This window comes from Xenia sp. Carnegie-2017, unplaced genomic scaffold, assembly GCF_021976095.1.
Source record: "Xenia sp. Carnegie-2017 unplaced genomic scaffold, XeniaSp_v1 HiC_scaffold_19, whole genome shotgun sequence".
Taxonomy (NCBI): Eukaryota; Metazoa; Cnidaria; class Anthozoa; order Malacalcyonacea; family Xeniidae; genus Xenia; species Xenia sp. Carnegie-2017.
Genome location: NW_025813481.1, coordinates 1372877 through 1396294, shown reverse-complemented (window position 1 = coordinate 1396294; position 23418 = coordinate 1372877). Strand labels below are relative to the sequence as shown.

Sequence of the window (23418 nt, the reverse complement as noted above, 5' to 3'; positions counted from 1 at the left end):
GAGCACGCTTTCAATTTTCTTCTATCAATACATTCAAATTTTAAAATATAGTACAAATATCCTTCGAAAAATCCTCTTAAAAACAATGGTATGTTGGCGTCATCTGTTCCTTTTTCCTACGTTTCCTTTCTTTACGTTATTTATGAATTTATTTCAGTTGTTTTACTCATTCTTCAAGTCACTGGTTGGAAAAGATGTCATAATAGAATTGAAGAATGATCTGAGTATTTGTGGCACGCTGGATTCAGTGGATCAGGTACACGATAAACTGTTCAAGTAATGACAACCTAGTACTTGGACCAAATATGCCAATATTTGGCTTCTGAAGACTTGGATGAGGTTACTCAAGATACTGCTTCGATTAGTTTTATAATGATGGAAAATCCTTCAACTAGTGTTAGTTTAGTTTGTAGATACTCTAATTTATTTAAGCAGTACACAAGATAGCGAGGAACTAATGTGATGCACAAAAATATGCTGTGCCTGTGTTGCTAAATAAGTAAAAACAAAAGCAGATACTGAGATACATAACAAAGACTAAGTTATAATGTTGTCTATTCTAGGCAAGGGTTGCATATTAGGGGAATTTTGGGTGGGTTTATTGTTTCCCTCTCCCCCAAGTTCTTTTTATTTACCCCTCACACTATGAGTGCTGAACACCTTACATCAGAAGTGATAAAAAGGTAAAGCTGTATTATCTAGTTTTACACGATAGCTAACAATATAGACAGTACATTTTTATAACTTAGTGGTGTAACACCTCCAGTGTTGTACAAAACATGTGATTGCATGGTCTTGCTTTTCAAATACATTCAGTTTCTGAACATCAAGTTGACGGATATCAGTGTTACGGACCCAGAGAAGTATCCTCATATGGTAAGAACTTTGGTAAACATTTGAATTGTTGCAAGTCACGGGAACCTAAGATAATTGCAACCATTTCAGTTGTCTGTAAAGAACTGTTTCATTCGTGGTTCGGTTGTGCGATACGTGCAGTTGCCAGCAGAAGAGGTTGACACCCAGTTGCTTCAGGATGCCACAAGGAAAGAAGCAACTCAAACCAAGACGTAGTCCAAGCTTTTAGGAGTGAATTTGCTACCCGTTTTGTGCAATAACTGCCTTCTACATCCAACAATGCTCGAAGATTGAGGACACCAATAAATGCCTTCATAGATTGATGTATTAATTTTATGTCAAACTTAACATAGTTGTATGGAAGAACTTTTTTTATGAAAACTTGAGTGCAAACTGTGTGTGTCATCTGTTAAAGTTATTTTGATTGTGATTGCCTCTGTTGTTTTAGTAGCATCAAAAGAACGATTTGTGTAAAAATTAACGACCCTCTTATATGAATTGGTGAATTAGATTTTTCTTTTCTGAAGTAATAAATTTTATGACAACTCATTGTTCTTCTCTTTTATTCCGCGCAATATTAATTAAGTGCCAAAACGCTTCTTTCAATGAAGTGTTGGTTGTACGGGGTAAAATGAACATTTGATGTTCGCAACAAGTGGTACGAGCATCTAGCAAAACGAAATGTTGAGTGTGAGAATGTATTACAAATTGAAATATATCAAAGAGATGAAAAGGGAGATGGAACTTTAAACTCGAGAAGAAATGCGAAATGTTATTGTATGTTTTTGTTACATAAATTGTATCTATATGGTGTCTGTGAGACTACATGTGTAGTGTGCGCAGTTTTTTACTTACAAGCAAATCAAAACACAAGCTACAATCCACTGAAACTTTCATTAAAAAACTGAGCACTATACAAATACCGTATACCGTATAGCTCCAGTATACCAACTATATACTAGTGTCTTTTAATGTGAAATCGCTGTTCACCAGTATTCCACTTAATCTGGCACTTACTTGTACAGAAACCCTAATTACTAACACCTCGGACGTACTGCCATTACCGACAGAATACATTATGGAGCTATTGGAGCTCTGCCTCACCTCGACTTACTTCCAGTACAAAGGTACACACTACAAACAATTACATGGAACAGCAATGGGTTCACCCGTTTCTGTTGTAGTTGCTGAAATTGTAATGCAATCTGTAGAGGAACAGGCGCTCACGACTTACAAACATGCACTACATGCAGACGAGATTGATGACTTTCACACTCACATCAACAAACAGAACAGCCACATACAATTTACCAAAGATGTCGAAGAAAACGGAACTCTTCCTTTTCTCCACTGTTTGGTAAAACAGGATAGTCAAAAACTACGAACAACAGTTTATCGCAAACCAACACACACTGAACGACTACTAGACCAATCATCTTACAACCTTACATCACACAAAGCTACCACAATCAGAACATTACGTGCACAAAGACGTGCACAAATTATATGTGATTCACCGGACGCCCTACACAAATATAAAGTAAATGGTTTGAGCCCGGGAGTATCGTTACATGTTTGTAAATGTAGATCGTCCAGGTTGGTATAGTCCTGAGAAGGACTGTTTTTGTTGTTGTTGACTGACTTTTCGACAACCTTAGCGGTAGTCATCTTCAGAGTCAAATGAGGAGTAAACGTCAGGTTAGCCGTATTTGTTATCTGGTTCTTACGTCATTGTATTGTGTGCACAGGAAATGTGTATTGTCATTGTGAATTAGTGTGAAGTGAAATATTTTTATTTTTAGTTGTGATGTGTGATTTAGGGGTGACGTTTTTAGTTGTAATTTGTGAGTGTCAATTGTGTATTGTCATTGTGAATTAGTGTGAAGTGTAATGTTTTTAGTTGATCGTTTGTTTGTATTGTGAATAAGTCGTTTGTAAGGTGCCGGTAATTGCTGTGATCTGTTCAGGGGAGTTTACACTTCACAACTATCTCAAACGTGTTTTTGACAAAAACAACTATAACTCTGACTTCATCAAACGCAACACTCACAAACCCAACGAACTCAACGAAACGAACAACTCAGTGACAACAACAACGATACCTTACATCAAAGGTACGTTTGAGACTATCTCGCGTATCTTACGACCATACAACATACGTGTCGCACATAAACCAATCACAACGTTACGACAAGTACTAACGAACATAAAGGACAAAGAACAACCCAACGAACGACAAGGTGCAGTTTACAAAATAAACTGTTCCGACTGCCACGCCTCTTATATCAGGGAAACTGGCAGGAACTTAAACATAAGACTTACTGAACACAAACGAGCTACAAAGAAACAAGATAAAACTAATCACATTGCTGAACATCACCGAATCACAAAGCACAACATTGACTGGGACTCGGCAAAATGCATTACTTACAGTACTGACTATGGACAACGGCTTACATTAGAAAGTTGGTATACCAACTTGGACAAGCCCCCCTGTACAGATCACAGCAACTACCGGCACCTTAGAAACGACTTATTCACAATACAAACAAACAATCAACTGAAAACATTACACTTCACTCTAATTCACAAAGACAATATACAATTGACACCCACACATTACAATTAAAAACATCACACCTAAATCACACAACACAACTAAAAATAAAACTATTTCACTTCACACTAATTCACAATGACACCCACACATTTCCTATACACACAATACAATAAGACATAAGAACATGATAACAAATACGGCTAACCTGACGTTTACTCCTCATTTGACTGTGAAGATGACTACCGCTAAGGTTGTCGAAACGTCAGTCAACAACAACAAAAACAGCCCTTCTCAGGACTATACCAACCTGGACGATCTACATTTACAAACATGTATAGTCATTATTGATGCTGAGCTATTGTAATTAAATGCACGACGCATGATCAGGATGTTACAAGGAATGACGTAAGCAATAAAAGTGAAAGCGCTGTGATTAAAAGGGAGTAAAAAGAAATGACAATCTTCTTTGTCACTTTCAAGGTCAGAATTTAAATGAACATTCCTGAAATGGGTGTAAACATATCTACATTTCTAATAAATCCTTTAAATAGTAACATGTCGCAAGGAGTTTATAACTTCTATCAGTTGCTAGGTTACAGGTTACTAAATTACGTTCAAAACAAGAATAAAAGGAACAGAGAACATAGACGACCATAAAGGGCTTTATAATAAAATGTAAATTTTCTTGTGTATTCCGCCGGTTGAACAAAAACAGCTACGGGGTGCGCAACTGCATGCAGATAATTTTAACGTTTAAAACGTATTACAGCATAGTTTACAATTGAATGACAATCCGAGTGGGCACAAGTAGAATACTTCGAATTTCATTGATGTCCAAATATTTGTAGCGAAGCAAATAAATGCGAATCAAGAAGAGGTTATTTGCAGTTCGAAATGACTTTCCCGGCAGCTCCTGAAAATAGCCTCGAGTTGCAAGAACGTTACTTGGACAGTGCTGATGGAAATTCAACACGAATTTCGCATGCCGAAGTTCCGAATGAAGAAATCTTCGATGCTGCAGCAAGAGAGGATGTTAAAACGGACCTTCAAATTGCGGCTAAAAAAGGTTGCGAAGATGACATACAAAAGCTTTTGACAGAAAAAGCTGACTTGAAATATGCTCTTTTACGATGCGTTTATGAGAACGATCTTCAATGCCTAGAAGAGTTGCTGACATATCACAAAAAATCAGACGACCGCTTGCTCGAGCCAATTATAAAGGCAGCTCAATTGGGTCACTACAAGATTGTAGAACACTTCATGTCAAAGGATTACCTTATCGATGATCCGGACAAGTGTGAATACAAAAGTGAACGGTGCAAGCTAAATTCGGAGATGCTTCGTTCACGAATTGCCATAAATTGCTTCAGAGGGCTTTCAAGTCCCGTCTATATGTGTTTAGGGTAAGTCAAGGTAGTTTAGAGACACGTAGTACTGTTGTGAACCATGGAATGAGGATTTGTTATAAACAAGAATAGATCTGACATATATGGTGTATATAGAGTTATGTATTGTATTAAGTAAAAGCTAAATATACTCTTGTGATCGTTTTCTTTCTACTGAACTGACTTTTGTCTGTGGCGGCAAGAAGAGACAAATTCGTTACGTTTGTTGAGTGCTGATAGTTGTGGTTGGTTGGTAATGTAACTGAAAGAGAAATTCTTCATCACCTACTAACCACAACTATCAAACAACTATTATCACCTAACAAACTTAACGAACTTGTCCCCTCTTCTCGCCATAGACACAAGGCACTTTCATCTAATTTCAGGCTCGTCGGGATGAAATTGTAGTTTTTGTAAGTTTTCTTCTTTCTGACAATATTTATGTATATAGTGTTTTCTTTATTAAGTTACTTAGAAGACAAGATCAAAGATAACAAAGGCAACACAATAGACCCCCTTTCTCAGGCGTTTGAATTAAATAAGAAGTTACAAAAACGCGCGAGAGATGAGCCTGAACTGAAGAAGGAGTACATGGAATTGTCAGACAAATGCAAGACGTTCACGACGGAACTAAACAGTGCTTGCAGAGACAAAGAGGATCTTATGGCTCTGTTAGATATCGACGAAAAACATTTTGCCCCGAATGATGATGAGAAGGATGATGAGAATGTAAAGAAAGAAAGCAGTTCTGCGGTAGCAACTTCATTGAAAAAGGCCATCAACAGTAATGACAAGGAGGCAAGTAAAAAACTGAGCATTCTACACTTGCACACACACACGCGAACACAGGAACCATAGATATAGTGCTTGGCGAAAACCTCATAAGTATAATGTTTCTTTGCATTTTCTCTCAAGTTCGAAGTTTCACCCTCGGCCACAGAGTATTTCACAACAAAGACAATTTTTTTATTGATATATTTCAGTTTGTAGCCCATCCTCATACTCAAATGTTGGTCAACTTCGTCGTATACTCGGGCCTTCCAAAGAATATCCAAAGAACACGCATTGTTTACCGTCTGTTTTTATTTATCTTCTACACGATTTTCTTCCCTGTCTTTGCGTTACAATACCTCTTCTGTCCTTGTTCAAAAATTTCAAAAATGATGTCCACTCCATACCTGAAGTTTGTCAGCCATATTTCGCAGTTCATAATCTTTCTTTTCCTGATTGCTGGCTCCTCGCTGCGAGATAACCACACTCCAACAGTCATAGGTAAATTATGAATCAACTAGAAGTCGTCTCCAGTCTCCAGTATGAAACTCGCGCGTTCATTGTATCCCTTTCTGTCTAGAATATATCATTTTCCTAACTGTCATCGGAATGGTATGTCAGGAGATTCGTGAAATGCGATGCCATGATCGCCAAATGAATTATGTCTTCAAGTGGTGGAACATCAACATGATCATAATGCTGACTTTGTTTGTCATGGCAGGATTAAGTTGGATTGCTGGTTTTGCCATCACGGGGGGTTGGTCAATCAAAGACTACTCCGTTAGGAAATACGCCAAGAACAAAGATGGATATAATTTACTTTTACTGGGAAATAGCTTTTTCTCAGTGGCGAGTGTCTTCAGCGTTATTCACTTGATTGATTTTTGTCAGGTAAGACGAAACGTACAAAGTCAGACTAGCCATTTCTTCGTAATATATTTTTGTTCGGGTATTCTTGTTATTGCAAGTGTTGGAAACTATTCGCACCAGATATTTTCGTATAAAAGCCCCTCACATAATTGCGCCTTCTAATTCTTCTTTTCGCAGGTCAACTCCAGGTTAGGGCCGCTGCAGTTATCACTATATCGTATGATTCAAGATGTCGTGAAATTTCTGATATTATTTTCTGCCATTTTCCTCGCATTTGTCATGGGTTTAAGAAACCTTTATTCGTACTACAACAGCATTCAAGACGAGATTATCAAAGAAAACAAAAATCTCAGCGACAGACGAATCTTAGAAGATACCAACAAAAGGTTTTCAACGTGCGTAAATGAATCTTAATCCTTTTCAAAAAAGCCAATTTTACCTCATTGAATTACAATCACAATTTCTCCTTTTACAGTCTTTTTCAATCGTCAAAACATATGTTTTGGGCGCTCTTCGACAAAATCGAGTTAAGCGACTTTGATACGAAAGACTCGACGTTTGAAATCACACAAGAAACTGGCAGATTGCTATTCGCAATGTACTCAATCCTTGCTGTCTTGATAGCACTCAACATGCTCATTGCAATGATGAGTCATTCATACGACTATATCTCGGTAAGGAGCATGCACAAGTTGGACTTAGTACGATAGTTAGAATACTCATTTACGCGCAGGTCTCGCCAGTAACGGATCCAGGGTATTTCATTACAATTTTATGATCCAAGTCTAATTAACATCCTCACATAGTGAGTTCCTGTGTAGTGTGGCTCTGTAAATGCCTCTGTTTTCACTAGATATTCTAAAACCTACATAGCAAAACCAAAACGCACAACAAATTCAAAGCTTATTCATGCAATCAGCACAAACATGCGCCACTTGGCTTTATAAAACGTCTTATAAACTTCAATAGCTAATAGGTTTACTGGAACATACTGTCCAAGCAGTTGGAATAAATATTTCACCACTTCAAAGAATTAACTAAGTTTAGCGATGAGCTTTGTCTTTCACAAACATGACAATTTTCATACATCAAGCTCGACCAGATAATAATGCTCAATAATTCTATGAAACGGACACCTTTAATTCCCAAAACCAGAGCCCCACTAAAAATTCAAAACGAAACTCGAAGTGAATGAAGCCAGCGGTATTTAATTCTATTTTACTTGCTTAACTCAATCACAAAACTTTGAAAATCAAGACTCTGGGAGATTGTAAAAGAACAATGTTTGATCATAGCAGCATAACACACAGCCATGCTAAATCTATTAAAATCACGCTACCATTTGTTTGCATTAAATTTTCAAAAAATCATCACCATGTAAAATATCAACTATCACATTCACATCTACTGTTTACAAGTTATTCTTCACAAAACTGACCCAACAAATAACCAGATGACCAACCGATTAGCTTTGAGTTTAAGGGCATTTCAATTATAGCAAGACGACGACATCCAGTGGAAGTTCAGTCGAACAAAATTGTGGCTGGAATTCATGGAAAAAGGAAGTACTTTACCAGCTCCGTACAATCTAATATCGATTGTGATTGAACTGTTTTGCAAGTTAAAGCAAAGAGTAAGCGCGAAATATTGTACGTATCATAAAAATATGGAAAACGTAACAATATTTGCTTTACTTAATCTTTAAGCTCAAAAGAGAAAGTGGCGATACCCATTCGAAAGATCAACCCAGTAGAGACGAAGCACAAGACAAGGTACGTGTAGCAAGATGCAAGTATGCAAGTTCTTGTTCAGATCTTCGTAAACATTTGGTATGTATTCGTAAACTAATACCGAAGATTCTTCATAAAAATGAGCGAAGTAAAGCCATGTAAACATAAGATTCTAACAAATCGTTCGTTTATATTACGGGCTAGAAGAAAAAGGGCTGGATGCGAAATCAGGTTTTCTTCCGGAAATCTTCGCTCTTTGAAAACTATATATTTGCACTGTGCGTATAAGCGGAGTTTTAGCACCATGGTAATGTGAAGGTACCAGGATGCCGGTACCACGGTAAATATGAATGCCGGGGAAAATTTTCATGGGAATAATTCGACATCTTTTTTAGAGAAAAGAGATAATCAAACGCCTAATTCGACGATACGTCCTAGCACAAAAAGCTCGGGAAAAACAATGTTTGGGAACAGCTAAGGACATGGAGGAAAGCAAAATCTAAATCATCAAAGAACAACGCATGCAAATGAAACGTCTCGACGTCTTTTAAAATAAATTCACACATATCTATCACACAAAATCCATTACCAGCCGACAATTTTATGTAATACAAAATGAAGCATATTCCGAATAAAAAGTTCGTGTTTACCTCAATATTTGAGAAGGAAACAAGACAATTTTTATTTGAACAGTTATATTTATAATTTGTAACAAATTCATCATCAGACTATATGTAACAAATTCGAAATATAAAGATTGAAATAAAAATTGTCTTGTTTCCTTCTCAAATATTGAGGTAAACATGAACTTTTTATTCGGAGTATGCCTCATTTTGTATTGTTACACAAATCACAAAATTTTATGTGAAACTTAACATAGTTGTATGGAAGAACTTTTTTATGAAAACTTGAGTGCAATATGTGTGTGTCACCTGTTAAAGTTATTTTGATTGTGATTGCCTCTGTTGTTTTAGTAGCATCAAAAGAACGATTTGTGTAAAAATTAATCTCCCTCTTATATGAATTGGTGAATTAGATTTTTCTTTTCTGAAGTAATAAGTTTTATGACAACTCATTGTTCTTGTCTTTTATTCCGCGCAATATTAATTAAGTGCCAAGACGGTTCGTTCAATGAAGTGTTGGTTGTACGGGGTGAAATAAACATTTGAGTCAGTTTCTTAGCTGCTGTTTGCAACAAGTGGTACGAGCATCTAGCAAAACGAAATGTTGAGTGTGAGAATGTATTACAAACTGAAATATATCAAAGAGATGAAAAGGGTGATAGAACTTCAAACTCGAGAAGAAATGCGAAATGTTATTGTATGTTTTTGTTACATAAGTTGTATCTATGTGGTGTCTGTGAGAGTACATGTGTAGTGTGCGCAGTTTTTTACTTGCCTTTTTGTCATTACTGTCGATTTCTATGCTAATAACCCCGATAGAAGATATTTTAACGGTTAACACCAATCAAGGACGTGGAATGAACGTTTGAAAAGGCAAACGCGTTTGTCCTGCCGATCTTGGACGCTAAAATGAAATATATATGATGCCCCCAACGATGGAACACCAAAATAAAGTAAAAACCGATAAATATAAACTTTAAAACTATTCTACTCGTAGGAGTTGAAGCACCGTTTACTGTATTGGCTTCTTCCTAAGAGGAGAATCTTTCTATGATCAGAATGACATTTCGAAGTTTGTCTTCATTTGCTGGTATCGAAACTGTTCCTGCAATTAGATGTTTGTATCTGTATGAAAGAGTAAGTTAGCGACTGGTAGGCTTTATTTATTATACATTATCCTGGCAGGTTTTGCTCTTTTTTCGAGATGTCCAAAAAAAATGAGGAGGTACAGGACTTAGAAAATATCTAAAATGAAACGTTTATTTCATTGTTAAAAACAATATGTTGCAGTATGTCAGTCAAGTACTTATCTTTCTCACTTACAAGCAAATCAAAACACAAGCTACAATCCACTAAAACTTTCATTAAAAAACTGAGCACTATACAAATACCGGACAACTATATACTAGTGTCTTTTGATGTGAAATCACTGTTCACCAGTATTCCACTTAATCTGGCACTTACTTGTACATAAACCCTAAACCCTAATTACTAACACCTCGGACGTACTGCCATTACCGACAGAATACATTATGGAGCTACTGGAGCTCTGCCTCACCTCGACTTACTTCCAGTACAAAGGTACACACTACAAACAATTACATGGAACAGCAATGGGTTCACCCGTTTCTGTTGTAGTTGCTGAAATTGTAATGCAATCTGTAGAGGAACGGGCGCTCACGACTTACAAACATGCACTACATGCAGACGAGATTGATGACTTTCACACTCACATCAACAAACAGAACAGCCACATACAATTTACCAAAGATGTCGAAGAAAACGGAACTCTTCCTTTTCTCGACTGTTTGGTAAAACAGGACAATCAAAAACTACGAACAACAGTTTATCGCAAACAAACACACACTGACCGACTACTAGACCAATCATCTTACAACCTTACATCACACAAAGCTACCACAATCAGAACATTAACAAGACGTGCACAAATTATATGTGATTCACCGGACGCTCTACACAACTATAAAGTAAATGGTTTGAGCCCGGGAGTATCGTTACATGTTTGTAAATGTAGATCGTCCAGGTTGGTATAGTCCTGAGAAGGACTGTTTTTGTTGTTGTTGACTGACTTTTCGACAACCTTAGCGGTAGTCATCTTCAGAGTCAAATGAGGAGTAAACGTCAGGTTAGCCGTATTTGTTATCTGGTTCTTACGTCATTGTATTGTGCGCACAGGAAATGTGTATTGTCATTGTGAATTAGTGTGAAGTGAAATATTTTTATTTTTAGTTGTGATGTGTGATTTAGGAGTGATGTTTTTAGTTGTAATTTGTGAGTGTCAATTGTGTATTGTCATTGTGAATTAGTGTGAAGTGTAATGTTGTTAGTTGATCGTTTGTTTGTATTGTGAATAAGTCGTTTGTAAGGTGCCGGTAATTGCTGTGATCTGTTCAGGGGGGTTTACACTTCACAACTATCTCAAACGTGTTTTTGACAAAAACAACTATAACTCTGACTTCATCAAACGCAACACTTACAAACCCAACGAACCCAACGAAACGAACAACTCAGTGACAACAGCAACGATGCCTTACATCAAAGGTGCGTCTGAGACTATCTCGCGTATCTTACGACCATACAACATACGTGTCGCACATAAACCAATCACAACGTTACGACAATACTAACGAACATAAAGGACATAGAACAACCCAACGAACGACAAGGTGCACTTTACAAAATCAACTGCTCCGACTGCCATGGCTCTTGTATCGGGGAAACTGGCAGGAACTTAAACATACGACTTACTGAACACAAATCTCAGAACTATACCAACTTGGACGATCTACATTTACAAACATGTGTAGTCATTATTGATGCTGAGCTATTGTAATTAAATGCACGACGCATGATCAGGATGTTACAAGGAATGACGTAAGCAATAAAAGTGAAAGCGCTGTGTGAAACAGGTGTAAACTTATCTACATTTCTAATAAATCCTTTAAATAGTAACATGTCGCAAGGAGTTTATAACTTTTATCAGTTGCTAGGTTACAGGTTACTAAAATAACGTTCAAAACAAGGATAAAAGGAACGGAGAACATAGACGACCATAAACGGCTTTATAATAAAATGTATATTTCCTTGTGTATTCTGCCGGTTGAAGAAAAACAGCTACGGTGTGCGCAACTGCATGCAGATATTTTTAACGTTTAAAACGTATAACAACATAGTTTACAATTGAAAAACAATCGGAGTGGGCACAAGTAGAGTACTTGGAATTTCATTGATGTCCAAATATTTGTAGGGAAGCAAATAAATACGAATCAAGGAGAGGTTCTTTGAAGTTCGAAATGACTTTCGCAGCTTCTCATACTAACCTCGAGTTGCAAGCACTTCACTTGGACAGTGCTGATGGAAATTCAACACGAATTTCGGATGCCGGAGTTTCGAATGAAGAATTCTTCAATGCTGTAGCAAGTGGGGATGTTGAAGCAGTCCAGAGTAAAATCAAAAACACCAACAATCCAGTTGACTTTAACGCCATAAACTCAGATGGCAAAACGGCGCTTCAAATTGCGGCTGAAAACGATCGCAAAGATGTCATAGAAAAGCTTTTGACAGAAAAAGCTGACTTGAAATATGCTCTTTTACGATGCGTTTATGAGAACGATCTTCAATGCCTAGAAGTGTTGCTGACATATCACGAAAACTCAGACGACCGCTTGCTCGCACCAACTATAAAGGCAGCTCAATTGCGTCACTACGAGATTGTAGAACACCTTATGTCAAAAGGCTACTTTATCGATGATCCGGACAAGTGTGAATACAAAAGTGAATCGTGCAAGCTAAATTCGGAGATGCTTCGTTCACAAATTGCCATAAATTGCTTCAGAGGGCTTTCAAGTCCCGTCCATATGTGTTTAGGGTAAGTCAAGGTAGTTTAGAGACACGTAGTACTGTTGTGAACCATGGAATGAGAATTTGCTATAAACAAGAATCGATCTGACATATATGGTGTATATAGCGTTATGTATTGTATTAAGTAAAAGCTAAATATACTCTTATGATCGTTTTCTTTCTACTGAACTGACTTTTGTCTATGGCGGCAAGAAAAGACAAATTCGTAACGTTTGTTGAGTGCTGATAGTTGTGGTTGGTTGGTAATGTGCATGAAAGAGAAATTCTTCATCACCTACTAACCACAACTATCAAACAACTATTATCACCTAACAAACTTAACGAACTTGTCTCCTCTTCTCGCCATAGACTCAAGGCACTTTCATCTAATTTCAGGCTCGTCGGGATGAAATTGTAGTTTTTGTAAGTTTTCTTCTTTCTGACAATATATATGTATATATGTTTTCTTTATTAAGTTACTTAAAAGACAAGATCAAAGATAACAAAGGCAACACAATAGACCCGCTTTCTCAGGCGTTTGAATTAAATAAGAAGTTACAAAAACGTGCGAGAGATGAGCCTGAACTGAGGAAGGAGTACATGGAATTGTCAGACAAATGCAAGACGTTCACGGCGGAGCTAAACAGTGCTTGCAGAAACAAGGAGGATCTTATGGCTCTGTTAGATATCGACCAAAAACATTTTGCCCCGAATGATGATGAGAATGATGGTGAGAATGTAAAGAAAGAAAGCTGTTCTGAGGTAGTAACTTCATTGAAAAAGGCCATCAACAGTAATGACAAGGAGGCAAGTAAAAAACTGAGCATTCTACACTTGCACATACACACAAACACAGGAACCATAGATATAGTGCTTGGCAAAAAACTCATAAGTATAAAGTTTCTTTGCATTTTCTCTCGAGTTCAAAGTTCCACCCTCGGCCACAGAGTATTTTACAACAAAGACGATTTTTTTATTGATATATTTCAGTTTGTAGCCCATCCTCATACTCAAATGTTGGTCAACTTCGTCGTATACTCGGGCTTTCCGAAGAATATCCAAAGAACACGCATTGTTTACCGTCTGTTTTTATTTATCTTCTACACGATTTTCTTCCCTGTCTTTGCGTTACAATACCTCTTCTGTCCTTGTTCAAAAATTTCAATAATGATGTCCACTCCATACATGAAGTTTGTCAGCCATATTTCGCAGTTCATAATCTTTCTTTTCCTGATTGCTGGCTCCTCGCTGCGAGATAACCACACTCCAACAGTCATAGGTAAATTATGAATCAACTAGAAGTCGTCTCCAGTCTCCAGTATGAAACGCGCGCGTTCATTGTATCCTTTTCTGTCTAGAATATATCATTTTCCTAACTGTCATCGGAATGGTATGTCAGGAGATTCGTGAAATGCGATGCCATGATCGCCAAATGAATTATGTCTTCAAGTGGTGGAACATCAACATGATCATAATGCTGACTTTGTTTGTCATGGCAGGATTAAGTTGGATTGCTGGTTTTGCCATCACGGGGGGTTGGTCAATCAAAGACTACTCCGTTAGGAAATACGCCAAGAACAAAGATGGATATAATTTACTTTTACTGGGAAATAGCTTTTTCTCAGTGGCGACTGTCTTCAGCGTTATTCACTTGATTGATTTTTGTCAGGTAAGACGAAACGGACAAAGTCAGACTAGCCATTTCTTCGTATTATATTTTTGTTCGGGTATTCTTGTTATTGCAAGTGTTGGAAACTATTCGCACCAGATATTTTCGTATAAAAGCCCCTCACATAATTGCGCCTTCTAATTCTTCTTTTCGAAGGTCAACTCCACGTTAGGGCCGCTGCAGTTATCACTACATCGTATGATTCAAGATGTCGTGAAATTTCTGATCTTATTTTCTGCCATTTTCCTTGCATTTGCCATGGGTTTAAGAAACCTTTATTCGTACTACAACAGCATTCAAGACGAGATTATCAAAGAAAACAAAAATCTCAGCGACAAACGAATCTTAGAAGATACCAACAAAATGTTTTCAACGTGCGTAAATGAATCTTAATCTTTATAAAAAAAAACCAATTTTATCTCATTGAATTACAATTACAATTTTCTCATTTTACAGTCTTTTTCAATCGTCAAAACATATGTTTTGGGCGCTCTTTGACAAAATCGAGTTAAGCAACTTTGATACGAAAGACTCGACGTTTGAAATCACACAAGAAACCGGCAGATTGCTATTCGCAATGTACTCAATCCTTGTTGTCTTGATAGCACTCAACATGCTCATTGCAATGATGAGTCATTCATACGACTATATCTCGGTAAGGAGCATGTACAAGTTGGACTTAGTACGATAGTTAGAATACTCATCTACGCGCAGGTCTCGCCAGTAACGGATCCAGGGTATTTCATTACAATTTTATGATCCAAGCTAATTAACATCCTTACATAGTGAGTTCCTGTGTAGTGTGGCTCTGTAAATACTTCTGTGTTCACTAGATATTCTAAAACCTACATAGCAAAACCAAAACGCACAACAAACTCAAAGCTTATTCATGCAATCAGCACAAACATGCGCCACTTGGCTTTATAAAACGTCTTATAAATTTCAATAGCTAATAGGTTTACTGGAACATACTGTCCATGCAGTTGGAATAAATATTTCAGCACTTCAAAGAATCAACTAAGTTTAGCGATGAGCTTTGTCTTTCATAAACATGACAATTTTCACACATCAAGAACTACCAGATAATAATGCTCAATAAATCTATAAAACGGACACTTTCATTTCCCAAAACAAGAGCCCCCATAAAATTCAAAACGAAACTCGAAGTGAATGAAGCCAGCGGTATTTAATTATATTTACTTGCTTAACTCAATCACAAAACTTTGAAAATCAAGACACTAGGAGATTGTAAAAGAACAATGTTTGATCATAGCAGCATAACACACAGCTATGCTAAATCTATTAAAAATACGCCACCATTTGTTTGCATTAAATTTTCAAAAAATCATCACCATGTAAAATATCAACTATCACATTCAAAACTGTTTAAAAGTTATTCCTCACAAAACTGACCCAACAAATAACCAGATGACCAACCAATTAGTTTTGAGTTTAAATGCATTTCAATTATAGCAAGACGACGACATCCATTGAGTTTAAATGCATTTAAATTATAGCAAGACGACGACATCCATTGAGTTTAAATGCATTTCAATTATAGCAAGACGACGACATCCATTAAGTTTAAATGCATTTCAATTATAGCAAGACGACGACATCCATTGAGTTTAAATGCATTTCATTTATAGCAAGACGACGACCATAGGCGTACGGGCACATATTTTTAGGGGGAGCTGGACTAAATTTGCCCGAATTATATGACGTCATATGACGTATGACGTCATAGATATTCTTATGTTGTCTCTGGCCATCTCAATTAATAAGCTAAAATCATTACAATTTGCTAAGAGGATGCTACGAAAGTAACTACATTTTATTTGATATTTGAAATTTTGTCATATATAACACTAGACGCAGAAGAAATTTAGTTAGTTAAATGTGCGACGATCTAAGACTAAAAGAAATAAGATTTACGATTACGTCGCTGTCCAAAAATGTTAATTATCTTTTCCATGTCGTTCTTTAAAGTACTATTTGCATAGGCTCTTTCCACATTGATTAGGGCAATGCTGTTTAACCGTTTTGACCAATTGTACTTCGAAGATAGGTTTTAAGCGACGAAGAGCGCTAAAAGATCTTTCTGCTGAGCAGGATGTTGCCGGGATCGCGGCCAGAATCGAAAATACTTTGTAAGCCACAGGCAGGACTTCATGAACACCATTTTCGAACATTCTCTTAACAATTTTGGCAGCGTTTTCTCTCAGCACAAGGGAAATCAACGTCAATATTCTCAAAGACATTTTTCTCGCTACTAAGAAGCTCACTGTCGATACCATAGAAGTGTGATACCAACTCAACATTCGCCGTGGTTGGAGACCTGTTGAACACAATATCTGCAAGTGCCAATAGGACCTCTTGATCACTACCTTCAAATCTTGATTTCATCTCCGCCACAATCTTGTCAATGCTTAGGTAGTAGCATGTGATACGATAGTAATCTTTTCTGTTCGATTTTCCACTTCTGCATTTACTTCAGCCATTTCACCGACGAGAGCTTGGAGCCGCCGTGACGGCTGTTGGAATCTTGGTACTTTTGCATCTTTGAAATTGAATTCTGTACCTTCAATTTGCTCCTTAATTTTGTGTGCTATGATTTCAGCCCGTGACCATAACAGTTCGAAATTTTCGAGGGAACGACATCCAATTAATGTCTTAATCACGCCATCAACACTCTTCTTTGCTGTGGCGACATCCATTTGCTTTCCTTGTAGGTACCTGCTCAAACCATCGGTGTTAGATAAAATAACCTTTAATACCATCAAACCAAAAACGAACCGAAAGTCGCAAATCGAGTTAAGTAGCGAATTGCTGTCATTGTAGGTCTTCGGATCGCGATCTTTTGAGAGTGTAAGGAGAACCTCGATGATCTTAGGTAATTGGTTTACTACTGCTTTTACAGCTGCCCAACGACAAGACCATCTAGTAGCACTCTGCGATTTAATAGTCAGTGTAATATCTTCGTCCTCATCTTCGACCTTGATGTCATTGAAGATGGAGTGGCGTTTGGGACTTCCTTCCAAGAAATTATGGAGACTCTGGATCACACCTAAAGCTTTCTGAAGTGGCTCAATTGTAGTCATCGTATCTTGTAGCGCCAAGTTAAGCCGATGCCCATGGCAGTGAACATAGATGCTAAGAGGTGAGCACTCCTTCATGCGTGCAGCAAGTCCTTTGCGAGGGCCACTCATATTTGCAGCGCCATCAAAGCATTCTGCGACAATGTTTTCCAATGTCAACTCTAGCCTGCCAATGGCTGTCTTTAACAGCTCATACAATACTTCTCCTTCCGTAGATTTGGTTGAATAGAAACCAGTGAATGTCTCTTTGGTTTCGCCATTGAAAACATATCTGAGGAAGAGATAATTGCTCTGTTCGACTGATGTCTGCCGTTTCATCGACAACTATTCCGTAGTAGTCGCTACTTCTTGCTTCTTCTGCTATCCTCTCAAGCATGACACTTGCTACTATTTCCAGTAGTTCATTTTGAATAGCAGGGGATGTCCACTGAGCATGTGTCTGCAGCTGGCTTTGAAGTTTAGATTTCAGCCAAGGCAAATCGTTGCATCTTATGCAAAGTAACTCGAGAAAGTTTCCTCTATTTATATCAGATATCTCCCATATATCACCCCGAATCTCTTCATGACCTCTAATTGCAACATTTTGTTGTGCAGTGTACATCAAAGATTGTATGATTACTTTTAAGTATTGTCTGTTAATAGCAACCTGGTCCTGGTGTGCACTATTCAGCTGTTGTAGTACGGAGGTTTTCTTCTTTCCATTGCTTTAAACTGGAGCCATCTTGTCATGGATCTGACGTGGTTCTCACTCTTGCCATGTTTTGCCAGCTTTGACGACTTCTTCCAATTTGTAAGCACAAATGAAGTATTCTTCCCAAATTCTTTACAGGCAAAACAAACGCATGCATCTTTATCCACTTCGTAACTAATCCATGGATATTTCTTGTACCATTCAGGCTGAAATCGTCGCACAAATGTTTCACTGCCGAATTTTCGTGCAGGATATTCACCTAATATAGGCTGTTTTGGGGCGTGCAAGGTGGAAATCTCTTCTTCATTCATACTGTTAAGGAAACCTTTCTAGTCTGTTCATTTAGAACAGATGCTGTTGAATCTAAATCTTGTATTGCTGTTGTGTCTAGAGTGTTAGACGTCGTCGTTGATTCTGGTGTTGCAACGCGTTGTATATTTTGATTTAAGTTAAATTCTTCGATGAACAGTGCGTCACTGGAAGTAAGATTTTCATTATCCGTGACCGTATTCAATTCTTTATTTTCTCTGAACTGCGTCAGTGGATTTAATTCATCAACATCAATAAACGTTCTCATTGGTTCCGTTTGGTCTTCGCTTATGGGCTCCTTCAAATTAATCTCAGGTAGATTTTCCTCAAAAGACCCAGTGGCTGCTAAATCTTTACTAGCACTCGATTCTGTTTCCTGTAAGGTTAGGTTATCATCCTTGGTTGTCATGTTACTTTTTACAAAGAAACCACTGATCTTTGACTGCGATAAATCCGATGAATCCATCACTCGATGACACTTAACTTTTTCATTATTGTGAACTCGTCGAAAGTGGACCTCCTTATAATCACTGTCAATTTCCTTGCTGCATTCCTCGCACCAAACGCGATGTCGATACGGTCGTTTACGAGACGCCATATGTACGCTTTATTAGAGCTTGGCTACTAAATGTTTTCCCCTTGTGGATAATAGTTTCCTTGAACAACAATCATAGAGTGAATGGCACTAATCTAATCAATGGAATGGACAGTGCCTCTCCATACGAAGCCTAATTTTCATGCAAAAATTAAAAATCACTTTTGGGGATCGCAGCGATTGTTAATCTATATATTAATGTATAACGGATAGCGTGTGGGGAGACGATTTTTCGCAATTTCAAGACATTTCAAGACTTTTACTGACCTCAGCCCTTTTTTATAAATGGAGAACGTTATGTGGATAAATTTAATACCAAAAGCTTTGCTCTGATTGAAAATATCGGCGTTCGTGTTCGTTTAAAAGTTGTAAACACCGAATATATTCGTCGCAATATCGCTAGTAAATAGACCGATTTCTCGTGACGTAATTTGTTTATATTATAATGGGGCGGATGTAAAATTCTCCTATTATGTCTCAAGAAAAATTTTGCACCCAATCACTTTACGCGATTTTTATTTTACCTCCTGAAATTTAAGTAATTTAAACAATTTAAAAACCATCCATTAAAAGACCGTTCACGCTCAAGAACCGAAGCAGTTTATGATATAGAAATGATGTAGATTAATATTGAAAATTTAAAAACTGTAGTAAGTATCTTGCCAGAATATCATGTAAATGCTTGCCCGAATACACAAATTCTCGAGAAATTGGGGCTGCAGCCCCCCCAGCCCACCCCCCCCGTACGCCTATGACGACGACATCCATTGAGTTTAAATGCATTTCAATTATAGCAAGACGATGACATCCATTAAGTTTAAATTTATTTCAATTATAGCAAGACGATGACATCCATTGAGTTTAAATACATTTCAATTATAGCAAGACGACGACATCCATTGAGTTTAAATACATTTCAATTATAGCAAGACGACGACATCCATTGAGTTTAAATGCATTTCAATTATAGCAAGACGATGACATCCATTGAGTTTAAATGCATTTAAATTATAGCAAGACGACGACATCCATTGAGTTTAAATGCATTTCAATTATAGCAAGACGATGACATCCATTGAGTTTAAATGCATTTAAATTATAGCAAGACGACGACATCCATTGAGTTTAAATGCATTTCAATTATAGCAAGACGATGACATCCATTGAGTTTAAGTGCATTTAAATTATAGCAAGACGACGACATCCAGTGGAAGTTCAGTCGAACAAAATTGTGGCTGGAATTCATGGAAAAAGGAAGTACTTTACCAGCTCCGTACAATCTAATATCGATTGTGATTCAACTGTTTTGCAAGTTAAATCAAAGAGTAAGCGCGAAATGTTGTACGTATCATAAAAATATGGAAAACGCAACAATATTTGCTTTATGTAATCTTTAAGCTCAAAGGAGAAGTTGGCGATAGCCATTCGACAGATCAAACCAGTAGAGACGAAGCACAAGACAAGGTACGGGTAGCGAGATGCAAATATGCAAGTTCTTGTTCAGATCTTCGTAAACATTTGGTATGTATTCGTAAACTAATACCGAAGATTCTTCATAAAAATGATCGAAGTAAAGAAATGTAAACATAAGATTCTAACAAATCGTTCGTTGATATTACGGGCTAGAAGAAAAAGGGCTGGATGCGAAGTCAGGTTTTCTTCCGGAAATCTTTGCTCTTTGAAAACTATATATTTGCACTGTGCGCATGAGCAGAGTTTTAGCACCATGGTAATGGGAAGGTACCAAGATGCCGGTACCACGGTAAATATGAATCCGGGGAAAATTTTCATGGGAATAATTCGACATTTTTTTAGAGAAAAAAGATAATGAAACGCCTAATTCGACGATACTTCCAAGCACAAGAAGCACGGGTAAAACAATGATTGGGAACAGCTAAGGACATGGAAGAAAGCAAAATCTAAATCATCAAAGAACAACGCATGCAAATGAAACGTCTCGACGTCTTTTAAAATAAATTCACACATATCTATCACACAAAATCCATTACCAACCGACAATTTTATGTAATATAAAATGAAGCATACTCCGAATAAAAAGTTCATGTTCAACTCAATATTTGAGAAGGAAACAAGACAATTGTTATTTGAACAGTTATATTTCGAATTTGTAACAAATTCATCATCAGACTATATGTAACAAATTCATCATCAGACTATATGTAACAAATTCGAAATATAAAGATTGAAATAAAATTGTCTTGTTTCCTGCTCAAATGAGTTAAACATGAACTTTTTATTCGGAGTATGCCTCATTTTGTACTGTTACACAAATCACAAAAATTTTATGTCAAACTTAACATCGTTGTATAGATGTATGGAAGACCTTTTTTTATGAAAACTTGAGTGCAATTTGTGTGTGTCACCTGTTAAAGTTATTTTGATTGTGATTGCCTCTGTTGTTTTAGTAGCATCAAAAGAACGATTTGTGTAAAAATTAACGACCCTCTTATATGAATTGGTCAATTAGATTTTTCTTTTCTGAAGTAATAAATTTTAAGACAACTCATTGTTCTTCTCTTTTATTCCGCGGAATATTAATTGCCAAAACTCTTTTATTCCGCGGAATATTAAGTGCCAAAACACTTTTATTCCGCGGAATATTAATTGCCAAAACTCTTTTATTCCGCGGAATATTAAGTGCCAAAACACTTCGTTCAATGAAGTGTTGGTTGTACGTGGTGAAATAAACATTCGAGTCAGTTTCTTAGCTGCTGTTCGCAACAAGTGGTACGAGCATCTAGCAAAACGAAATGTTGAGTGTGAGAATGTATTACAAACTGAAATATATCAAAGACATGAAAAGGGAGGAGGAACTTCAATCTCAAGAAGAAATGCGAAATGTTATTGTATGTTTTTGTTACATAAGTTGTATCTATATGATGTGTGTGAAAGTACATGTGTAGTGTGCTCAGTTTTTTACTTGCCTTTTTGTCATTACTGTCGATTGCTATCTCAATAACCCCGATAGAAGATATTTTAACGGTTAACACCAATCAAGGACGTGGAATGAACGTTAGAAAGCGCAAACGTGTTTGTCCTGCCGATCTTGGACGCTAAAATGAAATATATATGATGCCCCCAACGATGGAACACAAAAATAAAGTAAAAACCGATAAATCTAAACTTTAAAACCACTCTACTCGTAAGAGTTGAAGCACCTTTTACTGCATTGGCTTCTTTCTAAGAGGAGAATCTTTCTATGATCAGAATGACATTTTGAAGTTTGACTTCATTTGCAGGTATCGAAATTGTTCCTGCAATTAGATGTTTGTATCTGTATGAAAGAATAAGTTGGCGACTGGTAGGCTTTATTAATTATACATTATCCTGGCGGGTTTTGCTCTTTCTTTGAGATGTCCAAAAGAATACGGAGGTACAGGACTTAGAATATACCAAAAATGTAACGTTTATTTCATTGTGAAAAACAATTGGTGTGATTGATTTAAAACACATCACACGTTCACTTGGGTGGCCAGAAAAAACCTCCGATTTTAGAAACAACCTGCTCTTTTGAGAGCATGATAACGTTATACAACAATACTTTCGTACAGGTACTGACGTTGGCACTAACACTAGGAGAGTAACAGCATTTTACATTTTGCCACTGGGTGCTTCCCTTTGAAAACTTAACATATATAACGTTAGCACAGTGAAATGTTACGCGCAGGGAAAGATTTGCAACGTCCTCCATCAAACCATGCATATCAGCTAAAGCGTTGTATTTCTATAACTGTACTATTCTATTCCTGACTTCTATTCTTCAATTCTTCTTTATTATATTGTATTTATTTTCTCTTACTTTTATTTTACTCTTTTAGCTATTTTATTAATAAGCAATTTTTTAATCAACTCCAACAGAATTACTTGCAACAATAGTCATTATTTTATACGATCACAGCGAGACATAGCTATTCCGAATAGCATACCAAATTTTTAGCCCTTTTTTTCACCGCACGTTTTCTTACAAAATTTAGCGAAGGAGGATCGAACTCGTAAAAATGTTCTTCAAAAATGATACGCAGACCTACTAATTTTCATTTTATCCACATCATAGCACAAATTGGTTATTACTGCAAACTAAACTTTGGAATGTAGAATTGATGTTCGTTGATAATGTTCGTCCAACTGGTTGTGCTGAGAATGACTTTTGGTGTTGATGCTGACTGACGTTTCAACATCTGAATATGACTACCGCTAAAGATGTCGAAAACGTCTGTCCACATCGACACCGACAGTCTATTACACGACTCCACTATAACCTGGATGATCTACATTTGCAAACTTTAAAATCATTCCTTTCTATACTGGAAGTAGCATGATCATCAACATAGTCATTGTTAAAGTAAATGACTTGAACCCGGGAGTATCGTTACATGTTTG

General features: G+C 37.0%; 2 protein-coding genes across 2 annotated transcripts; both read left to right on the top strand.

The window, feature by feature from the left end:
• Nucleotides 1-32: 32 nt before the first annotated feature.
• On the top strand, nucleotides 33-1404 carry LOC124438030 (U6 snRNA-associated Sm-like protein LSm2). Its single transcript, XM_046988018.1, has 4 exons — nucleotides 33-88; nucleotides 158-256; nucleotides 817-876; nucleotides 946-1404. The coding sequence occupies exons 1-4, from the start codon at nucleotides 86-88 to the stop codon at nucleotides 1069-1071; spliced, it is 288 nt and encodes a 95-aa protein (XP_046843974.1). The 5' UTR covers nucleotides 33-85; the 3' UTR covers nucleotides 1072-1404.
• A 2693-nt stretch (nucleotides 1405-4097) lies between these two features.
• LOC124438702 lies at nucleotides 4098-21957 on the top strand. The gene is made up of 19 exons (XM_046988894.1): nucleotides 4098-4818; nucleotides 5268-5598; nucleotides 5784-6072; nucleotides 6152-6462; nucleotides 6619-6836; nucleotides 6917-7115; nucleotides 7940-8074; nucleotides 8148-8213; nucleotides 8567-8669; nucleotides 9868-9931; nucleotides 12063-12683; nucleotides 13132-13462; nucleotides 13646-13934; nucleotides 14014-14324; nucleotides 14481-14698; nucleotides 14781-14979; nucleotides 20208-20342; nucleotides 20416-20538; nucleotides 20833-21957. The coding sequence occupies exons 1-19, from the start codon at nucleotides 4310-4312 to the stop codon at nucleotides 20899-20901; spliced, it is 4521 nt and encodes a 1506-aa protein (XP_046844850.1). The 5' UTR covers nucleotides 4098-4309; the 3' UTR covers nucleotides 20902-21957.
• Nucleotides 21958-23418: the final 1461 nt, after the last annotated feature.

Excerpts from the sequence above, each read along its gene's own strand:
- LOC124438702 (XM_046988894.1), top strand. The coding sequence starts at position 4,310 with ATGACTTTCCCGGCAGCTCCTGAAAATAGCCTCGAGTTGCAAGAACGT. Across the intron at positions 6,463-6,618 it reads ACTTGATTGATTTTTGTCAG|GTCAACTCCAGGTTAGGGCC; the intron begins GTAAGACGAAAC and ends TTCTTTTCGCAG. Across the intron at positions 20,343-20,415 it reads TTTGCAAGTTAAATCAAAGA|CTCAAAGGAGAAGTTGGCGA; the intron begins GTAAGCGCGAAA and ends GTAATCTTTAAG.
- LOC124438030 (XM_046988018.1), top strand. Across the intron at positions 257-816 it reads CGCTGGATTCAGTGGATCAG|TTTCTGAACATCAAGTTGAC; the intron begins GTACACGATAAA and ends AAATACATTCAG. Across the intron at positions 877-945 it reads CAGAGAAGTATCCTCATATG|TTGTCTGTAAAGAACTGTTT; the intron begins GTAAGAACTTTG and ends CAACCATTTCAG.